Consider the following 10,205-nt stretch of genomic DNA (forward strand, 5'->3'; position numbering starts at 1 on the left):
TAATATGTACTATTTATGTGTATTTATTGAAGTATTTAAAATATAGTGAAATATTGTTTAATTAAAAAAAACACAAAGTGCATTATATCAGAAAAACAATAAATTTTTTGACTAACTATCTACTACAATGTGTGTATGAAGAACAATCTGAATGAAGTAATTAATTATTATATTATGCTATTATGTGTAATGATATTATTTTTTAAACACTAAAGTTTTATATATAAGTATTGGCACTTTTGCTGTGCAAAAATAAAATATATAGGTGCAAACATAAATATATATTCGTTTTGTACATTATTTCGTCATAATTAAATAACTAATTTTTGTCTTCAAATTTGAGTTTTCATAAATTTAATCAACATACAATCTAATTACGAATTAAGTATTAAGAGTAACTGTAAGAGCATAACACAATACATATTCAAGAAGTTTAGTCAACATCCCGCTAAAAGACTGCGCAATATTTAAAGGCTTGTCATTGCTGGAGGACGTGCATAAGCCTTAGGTATAAAGCCATATTTTCTTATTTTCGGTGCATATGCCCATAACCAACCGTCTACAGTTTGATTACTTAAGTCCGCATATATCCAATCACCGCGGCGCACGCTTAAATCATCAGGTGCTTGTGCCTATTAATTGTAATACATATGTATAAATAAATATATACATCTTAAGTTCGTAATATATACCTTATAGTCGTATAGCATAACGAGCTCTGTGCCATAGCGTAGATCATCTGTACCAATACCAATTTGTGGCTGATGCTGATGATTAGTCTGATTTTGTTGTATAAGTTGTTGTTGTAAACTGCTTAATCCATTTGTAGGATCTAGTGGGTTATTTGTGTTTTTCAAAATCTGAGCATGTCCTCCATGGATGTTATTGGTGACCACCACATTTGAATTATGCTTATTGTGTTCCGTGTTTAACTTTGTGTTATGATGTGCATTTTCCTGCATTACCATATTTTGCTGTACCTGTAAAACACTATCTGCCGGATAAACAAATGCTGCAGGAATAAAACCTTCTTCACCGTCACTGCGCACAATCCAGAACCAATCAGTGTCATCACGATTTAGCACAGTGACAAATTCGCCTCGTTCCACGGATAAATCATTCTCATCGCGTGCTATGAATGTATATAAAACAATATATCGTCCGCTTGCTTCTTTATGAAATGGTGTACACTCTGGTTCCAAGATGAGTGTTTCATTATTTTTTAGTGTTGGCCCACTATCTTCCAACAATTCCAATTTTGATTCCGCACTTAACAATGGTATGTTCTCACCATGATCTATGTTGACATTTTGTTCTCGTGGTAATTTTTTTTTTACAGCTAGATCAGCTAACTGTGTATGAGCTGGTGCGCAGTACGAGTATGGTATAAAGCCTTCTTGACGTGTTTCCTGTCCTATGACATACACCCAATCATTTTCACGGTACAGGAGATTTACAATTTGACCACGTTTCACTTCGAGTTCGTCGTCTACACAAGGTGTAAAGTCGTGGAGCACAACCATTTTAGAGTCTGGACTGAGCCCATGTTCCTTTTCTATACCTACGCGTACAAGTGTTTCGATGCTTGACGAACCAGTTATGCGACCCATGCCAACAGGTACTGGCAAGTCTCGCTCAACTGTAAAGAAATTATATAAAATTTAGTTTTTTGCTTAAGTCTTTTGTTTTAGTTTCTGATAATTTGCGAAACGTCTTTGAAGTGTCATTTTATTTTTCTTGTATTTGTTATATTAACTTAATCACTTTTCTATTATATGTTTTGTAAGAAAATAGCCAAAATCTACTTTGTTATTGTTTTTAACGACTAATTTTTACCCTTCTTTTTATCGCGTCGCATACGCACAGGACATAAGAAAGCCATTCTCTTTCTTTTTATTTATGTTCTTTTGTTTAAAAAAATTAAAAAATTAATTTTATAAAATCAATTTGGACATTTTTGTATAACTATTTTGACTATTAAAACGCCTTCGATTATTTATGTGTTTCAGTATCTTTGTTGGCTCATTGAATGTTTGGAATTTTTTCACAGCGACTTGAGCGCCTCCTAACGATGGAATTCGGCTTTACAAGTGACAGTGTGGCAAACTAAAACAATTTTCTTGTAAAATTTAATCATAACTTGTATAATTGTTTTTTTGTGTTTTTATTTACTGACTTTAATTTAAGAGTATCTAGTGAAGGGATTATGTGTAAATTGTGGAAAAAATGCACTTCACTTGAATATATAAGTTTAAAAAAATATTTGTTTTTGTTAAATTGGTTAAATGGATTACAATCTATTTGCAATCGATCATTCCCTCAAGACCAAAAAGACCAAAAAAGTTGACAAATGTAAATTATCTAAGATAATTAAATGGTATATGTGTTTGATTGCTTAATGAAAATAATTTGTTATAGATAAAGCATTCATTCAAAACAGTGTATTAGAATTAATATTTAAATAGTTCCATTTATATAAAAATTTTCAAATCTATATTGTTGAACATTCCAATCACTTAAAGTATGTATGTTGATCCTTTTTTCGAGTCAGCGCAACTGGGCACTTTTACTCTTTGATAGCTGGGGGTACTACAGGGTCCCACCCATCTCATTGACTAATTTATGTATTGCCTATAAGCTTTATGATTATTTAGTGATTGATCTAAGATCTGCGTATCTCCCCGTGCGGAGAGTGATTACTCTAAGATTAGATAGTGGAAGTAGGATAGTCTGTCAATTTTCACATAAAACTTCAGGGCTCTGTCCCTTATGTATTTTTTGATCGGGTCTATTCACTTAAACTAATGATTAATTTCTGAATGTTAAGAGGGAATGGGATGCTCACCTAACAATCTATACTTTATAAAAGATTTATTATAAAATACCTTTTAGTGGTAAATACTTTAATGATTAAATAATATATATTTATCACTGTCATCGAAATTGCTATGATATAGGAAGAATAATTTTTAAATGTTTTAAATCTCCGATTACAGAACACCTGCATAGAGTGTATACAGTATTTTATATAAATTAAGTTTTAAGTTGGTTAAGGCTTGTGCCAATATGAATACGAGTATGTTATATATGTATTTGGAAATGTTTTTATTAAACATTTTACATGGATCTTTGTTCTCTTAAGTTATTGTGAGAGTATTCTCTTGCTAATTGCAGACTTAAGACTTTAAGCGTATCTATAGTAACGTCGAAAAGGTTTAAAATTAAATTTTATTAGTTTATGGAATACCAAAACTAATTTTATAACTAAATATCATCGTAACACTAGGTTAGGTGAAGTTATAATGGCGATTCTAGGGATTATGTAACCTTATGAAACTTGAAGAAAAAAAAACCATCCAAACCTAAATAACCACATAAAGGGAGGTATTATAATAACTAAGATTCTTTAGAATCTTGGATTTATTTCCTGAAAATGACAGGGCGCAAATAGGTAAGATGTGGATGTGTTTAATTGTTGATTGCACAAAAATTGAAGGTGTTACTGTTCTTTAATTGCGTTTTCGAAAGATTGTAGTTAAAAAGAATATATTCAGTTAAGAATCCACTGATAGATCGTCTCAATTCAGAATTATTTTGACTAAGAAAGCAGTCAGGACATTGCAAACAAATTAAGTTCAATGGGACCAAGTACTAATGATACTTGATATAAGGATATCACACAGAATGTTTGAATCTAATATATAAAGTTCGAGAATAACGTGAGAATAACGAATATCTACTTGAGACGGCAATCTTTCGTATTTGTAATAATGTTCATATAAAAAATAGTGCTCTCATATTTCTTTTAGTTAATTTATTAATTTAATATTATTTATAGATATTTTATTGAATCTTTTATGGTACTTTCACTTATAATAGAATAAATCAGATTTATGACAAGTACCTGAAAATACTCGCACATGGATACTCGAAGTTCAAAAGAGTTGGCAACCCTTATTATGCCTCTGGTTTTTCCGATAGGAAAAGTGCGTGAGAGAGCTTTGGCGTATTTTCATATTGCACATTTTATGCAATTTTATGTCATTATGGTCTTGTATTTTGAACAAGTTTAAGTATATTTGTCCGTAACGAAATATATAAAAAATAACAAATATATATACGCATTGAACGAGTAAAAAATTTCATAAAATTAAGCAGAAATTGTTTAATATTTGTTTGAAATTTTTAATTAAATATCATTTGCTTGTGTGGAAAAGTGGTGTTTAGCTGTTGAAAATAAAAAGCGGGTATGTGCTCAACGAAAATAATTACTAATGTATAAGTATTATTATAAAAATATCTAATAATTGTTGAATATAATTGAATATAATTAAAAATGTATTAAAGTGCAGGAGCAATCAACTATAATAATATGTTTTAATATATCTTTTAAAATGAATAGTTTTGTGACGTAATAGGCGGCAAAAAGTTAGCCTCTTTTTGTAATATATCTTATAGAAGTATCAATATAAGGAAACTAAGTAAAATATATAAATAATATATAAATACAATTTAATTTGTATATAATTATATCATTACGTTTATCAAAGTAAAGCGGCTAGTAATTTGAAAAAAAATTGCTTTATTGATTGAAATTGCGAATAATGCTTTATGAAAACTACAAGATTTAATAAAGTTTTCAAGTAATCAATAAATAAAGTAAACTTCATCAAATTAACAAAATATATATCTATATATACGTATATGATGAAGTAAGATATTTACGGTAGATTCCGATTATAATACTAAAGGTTTACTGAGATAACGCGGTGCAGTCGACGCCAGAGACTATATAAACTATATACATTTTTGATCTACAAACTATTGTAAGTCGATTTAGCTGTTTGGATGTCGATTTAAATGTCAAGTGAACTATAATAGTTTTAATTTTTGATTTAATAAACTAAAACTAAAGATTTACTGAGATAACGCGGTAAAGGCGACGCTAGAGACTATATAAACTATATACATTTTTGATCTACAAACTAAAGTAAATCGATTTAGCGGTTTGGGTATTTCGATTTAAATGTCAAGTGAACTGTAATAGTTTTAATTTTTGATTTAATATTTTGAAATTTTAAGCTTAATGTTTTTGTATATCCAATCGATGGAAAACTTAACAAAAAAAATGTATATAAAATTAGTAATACGACAATATGTTGAGTATTATTACAATCTCGACAATAATAGTTGTTAAATTTATATACAGTAAAACTCGGCTTATCCGGATTTATTGAAATTGGTATCAATCTGGATTAGTGGAATATTCGGATTACGGGAGCCCCATAAAAATGCAGGAACTGTTTTATGTATTTTATATATATAATTCAAGTCTTTTTATATTTATTTTAATATATAAAATATAATTCAGAAACTTTATAAAAGTGAACATTAATCAATTACTCTTTAACTTAATCCATAAATTAAATAATATATTCACATGATAAAGGATAAGTGATGTCTAGGAGTCATCAAACAGTTAACAAAGCGTATAGGCGAATAAAATATACATACATATACATTACACATTACTTATAAATGTTTTGTGTAATATAATCTAATCCGAATTACAAGAGATTCGGATTAGAGGAGATCTGTATTATACACATACAGATATCCGCTAGAGATGCATTAATATACTGTTAAAAGAAAAAATACTTATTAAGGAATAAAAGAGATAAGAAACATATCTCATTAAAATAATATAATTTATATATCTATATTATTAGGTGTAAGGTGACAGGGTAGAATAACTGATTAATGAATAGGAATAGTTGTTATAACAAATTTACATAGGATTGTTTCAATGGGCCTAACTAAGTTACTACTCTACTGTAAAAGCCTGCAATTGATTTTCTGTTTGTACTACTTTCAATAAATTAAAAATTATTTCGTGTATGTTATATATACTTTATATTTGTAAATAATTTCACTTGATTTTAGTGTTCACGCTAAATTTTAAATTAGATCACACGGTTGTGTTTGGAATTAATACACCTAAGATATTACACAGAACACCAGACTTTGCAAGTGGTTTTCTAACCAATTTTCTTTTTCCCTTTAGGTTTTACTTGATATACTATTAAAAATAAGATTCCTTATATAAACAAGATCAGTAGATTTCACTTCAATATAATGTCCACCAAATAACGATATAACGACCACCAAAGAGAAATCATAATATAATTACAATTTTGTGACAGAAAAATCAACAAGCGAAGACGCAGCCATCTATTCATGTAAGAACTATACTATATCAGTTCTTCAAAAAAAGTAGGGATTAAATAGCAAAATTAGTTTAATTTAACTAAAACAACATAAGTTATTTGGTTCTCAATCAAGCCATTTAGACTTGTGAACTAATTAACTTTTTACTTAATTACTTAATTAACGCGTTGTAGGGTTTCGGCCTGATACACCACTTCTCTCCAGGCGCCTTTCAAGTCTCGTACATCAAATGCAGTTACTGCTCGCTTAAATTAATCACTCCATTGGAGATACGGTCTAAAAACTAATTTACTTAGGTGAAACTAAAATCGGTAATACTATTTCCACTGTAAATGAGCATTGACAAAAAGACAGGTATACATAGAGATTAATATCAGGATTACTAATCAATGAATTTTAAAGTTTTGGTCAAGAAGAAAATGAAGAATAGTTAAGTTCTCATATATTGCGCAGATGTTTACTTTTAGCAAGGAACTGTGCCAAAATATTTGAAAAACTATTGTTTCTTTATCTCGAAGAGTCATAGGAAACTGATATACCAGATTCTGAATAAACAAATTACTTAAAGTAACTCGTGAATCAGTTATGCATGCAGCTTTTCTATAACTTGTCACTATTTAAAATTTAAAATACTAGGAACAGAGCATCTAATAACAAAAGTCAAACGAACTCAAAGGATATTCAGTTGAGCCGTATATCTAATCTAACTGGTCCGGTCCTTGCAATAAGGTAAAGTTTGTTAAAAAACTTGAAAAAGTGTAAAAATACATATTTATATTTATACGTATATATGCATGTTTATGTAGTATAATTGATTATAAATATAACAAACTACAATACAAAAATATTGAGAAGTGTCGGCAACCACATATCAACCGCCTTGGCATTTTTCTAAGGCAATTGCGGTACATTGACCCAATGCACCAGTGCAAAGCGTAAACAACTTTTCTGAAATTGAAATGTGACTGCAAATTAGGCTCATATAGATGCGAATTTATGTGCATTCAGATTTTCCACTCTTAAATGTGAGATTTTGAAATGTTTTTTTTTTCAACTCTGCTAACTTTGCATATGTTTGTTTTTTATTTTCTGTTTCTTATTAAGCTTAATAAAAGAAAAATGTTTAGTTTTCCAATTTTGGAGCTTTTGACATGCGGCCAAAATGCAATTTAAAACTTTCAAATTTATAATAAAGAAATTGCATAAAGTGAATCCAACAAACCAATGGGGAAATTTTAACATTCACATAAATTTTTTTTTTAATGTTTATTCATGTATATTGAAACTATATATATGTACATGGTGCAGCAAATCAATCTTAGAGGTTAAATTAAATTGGGGAAAAACACGGCAAGCAAAAATATGTTGTTTTTGTAACCGTGACTATACGACAATATGGCAATTTTTTTATAATTCTTTATATATTCGTATGTAATGTTCTATTTCCTCGTGTTTTTTGTAGATATTAGCAAACTCTCTCTCCCTGTCTCTTGTTCAGTTCAGTTTGTTTGGAGAAGTTAACTTTTAGTTAAACCATAGTAAGTTTAGTTCGCACACAAAATTCTAAAATAAATATATTTGGATTTAAAAATATAAATCTTGCCAAAGTCTTGCCTGTGTATGCGTCAAGTAAATAGCATCTAAAGCTTTTTTGAAGGTTGCAAATGGTGTTCAACCCTTCACCAATAGACATGAGTGTTTTATAAGGATCACAGTTACAAAAATGGTTATCACCAGTAATCATCAGTAATTTTGATATAAAAAAACAGCTATAATAATCACTTAATTGACCAGGTTGAAAAAATTGTGAAGGGACACAACAAGGGGTAGACTAACTAGTGATTTAACCGGTTGTAAAAAGATTCTTAACCTAACTTAACTGCTGGGTTAGATAGTGTATATTAAGTACTAAAATAGAGCTGCAACTGAACTTACGTTAAGTGCCCCTTAATTATTCATTTTTTGTGTTTTAATTTTTGGAAAAAAAAAAACAGACATGTAAATTATATATAAAATTTATTGCTATTTTTATTGTTAACAATTTCAAGCACACATTATTTGTAAAAAAAAATTCATTTAATGCAGTTAAAAATCAGTGCAAGGGCGTTTGTTGCACTTCAATAGAAAAAATTATCAAAACGAAACTTGTCTCGTTTAGACTTCTAGAAAACTTCGGATCAGTTGCATTCACTTTAAATATGTTAATTGTCTATCTGCTACAAAAATATAATATTTTAGTAACTCAATAGAATTAAACTCGTAAATATGCAATATTTCTAATTTTTTTTTTTTAATTTATGTCTACACTTTATACTTTGAAAACAATTTCAACTTAATTATTACATAAAATTAATTTTATTGTTTATCTCTTATTACATATTAATAAATTTTATAAGTAATACATTTGAATAGATTATTATTTATAAAAAACAAAAAAAATAATTCTGTACATATCACATTTTTGGTAATATCTGTCTAGTCCCATCTTAAGACACCTCATATTTGCTAAAACAAACGTATCTTTATATTATCTTTGAATGAAATCAATACACAAAAACAATTAAATATATTATCATTGATAGAAACTATTAATATATAACATTCTATGTTATGGTTTTGATACATGACAGCATACATACTATGTATATACAATTTTGAATACTCCTTTTCACTTTTTTTTTGGTTTTGATGACAGAAAAAAACATTATAAAAGTAGCTAATATATTATTTTAGGGCACGGAAAAAAGTCCACATTTCGGTTTTTGCTATTTAATTAATAAATATAGTTTTTTAAAATTAAATCTTTATATAAAATTTTTTTAAAAAATTTAAACAATTTTTACCCATCATCTGGGTGTTGTTAGTATATATATTAATAGTCATATAATCTTACATAACCTTAACTTAGTTACTTAAATGGTTATATCAACCAGTTATCGGTCCGCACTCTTCTCCAGGCGTCTCAGGTACGTGCGCACCCTTTCAGGTCTCGTACATCTAGTGTGGTTAGTGCTTCCTCAACATAATCACTCCATCAGAGGCACGATCTTCTTTTATGCCTTCTTCCTCCAACAACCTCTTCAAATAACATTCTTGTTGAAGCATTGTCCTCCATTGCCACAACACGATCAGGCCAGCGAAGCCGTTTCATCATATTAATATCGAGATAATGTTTGTACCTATAGCTCGTGGTTCATTTGTATATTTCGATCTCAAAAACTTCCAATACTGCTTCATCACTGTGCTAATACAGAAATATAGGTAGAAAGAGCGACCTATAGAGCGTAAATTTTTGTCGGTCGAGAGAAAGCTTTACATCTTAATTGTCCACTGAGTGCGTTGTAGCACCTTTTGACAATGATAGCTTTTTGACTGATCTCCAGACTAACACTGTTGTTGTTTATTACAGCTTCGAATGACTTTTAATATAAAAAACGTTTAACGTATGACTAAAGAAAAATTTTGAATTGAGATGGTTTAAGTTAGGTGACAGTGGGATTCAGACCAATTAACCAACTTGCTTAAATCCCATGGTTTATTGTGATAACACTACTTAATACGTGAAACTAAACTATTAAGCTTTTAGTTAATTATAGAACCATTTTGGTGCTTAAAGAATGGAACTGTTACTTATATTTCGTCAGGCTTAATCGTCTTCTTTCTTAACATTCTATTGTTCTACAACTCATGCATATTTTCTTCAGCGTGACATTGTAAAGTACTGTAAGTTACTGTAAATATTTTTGGTGTTTTATTGTTTTTTTTATTAAGTGCGTGTATATTACTTTGGCTTCTTTCTCAGTATTATAGTTTTTGGCGAATCAGTGCTTCCATAATCTATGCATTCCATGCTGATTCTATGATCGAGTATATAGTGTATCAGATTTGCTAAAAATCATCATTAAATAGCACTGTGCCATATGTTTTCCGAAATGATCTTCTTTCATATTCCAAAAACTGCTTATTTGCTGTGATGT

At 29.1% G+C, this 10,205-nt stretch overlaps 2 protein-coding genes across 2 annotated transcripts in view; one reads left to right on the forward strand and one right to left on the reverse strand.

Annotated features, from left to right (window-relative positions):
- Positions 1-319: 319 nt before the first annotated feature.
- On the reverse strand, positions 320-2,071 carry LOC119681099 (SH3 domain-containing protein Dlish). Its single transcript, XM_038094176.1, has 3 exons — positions 1,837-2,071; positions 693-1,639; positions 320-632 (listed from the first exon to the last, which is right to left on the reverse strand). Exons 1-3 carry the CDS (start codon positions 1,880-1,882, stop codon positions 468-470), a joined length of 1,158 nt encoding a protein of 385 aa, XP_037950104.1. The 5' UTR covers positions 1,883-2,071; the 3' UTR covers positions 320-467.
- A 5,880-nt stretch (positions 2,072-7,951) lies between these two features.
- LOC119673933 (SH3 domain-containing protein Dlish-like) overlaps positions 7,952-10,205 on the forward strand; it is a 2,874-nt gene continuing 620 nt past the window's right edge. The window contains exon 1 of the mRNA XM_038085049.1: positions 7,952-7,964. Coding sequence (XP_037940977.1) covers positions 7,952-7,964 — 13 coding nt within the window. The remainder of the gene's footprint in view (positions 7,965-10,205) is intronic.

This window comes from Teleopsis dalmanni, chromosome 2 (assembly GCF_002237135.1).
Source record: "Teleopsis dalmanni isolate 2A chromosome 2, ASM223713v2, whole genome shotgun sequence".
Lineage (NCBI taxonomy): Eukaryota > Metazoa > Arthropoda > Insecta > Diptera > Diopsidae > Teleopsis > Teleopsis dalmanni.

Bases quoted from the DNA above. Each gene is read 5' to 3' on its own strand.
- LOC119681099 (XM_038094176.1), bottom strand. From the start codon at position 1,882: ATGGCTTTCTTATGTCCTGTGCGTATGCGACGCGATAAAAAGAAGG. The intron at 1,640-1,836 runs GTAAAAATTAGT...ATTTCTTTACAG, and splicing joins GCGACGCGATAAAAAGAAGG to TTGAGCGAGACTTGCCAGTA. The intron at 633-692 runs GTATATATTACG...TACAATTAATAG, and splicing joins TTATGCTATACGACTATAAG to GCACAAGCACCTGATGATTT.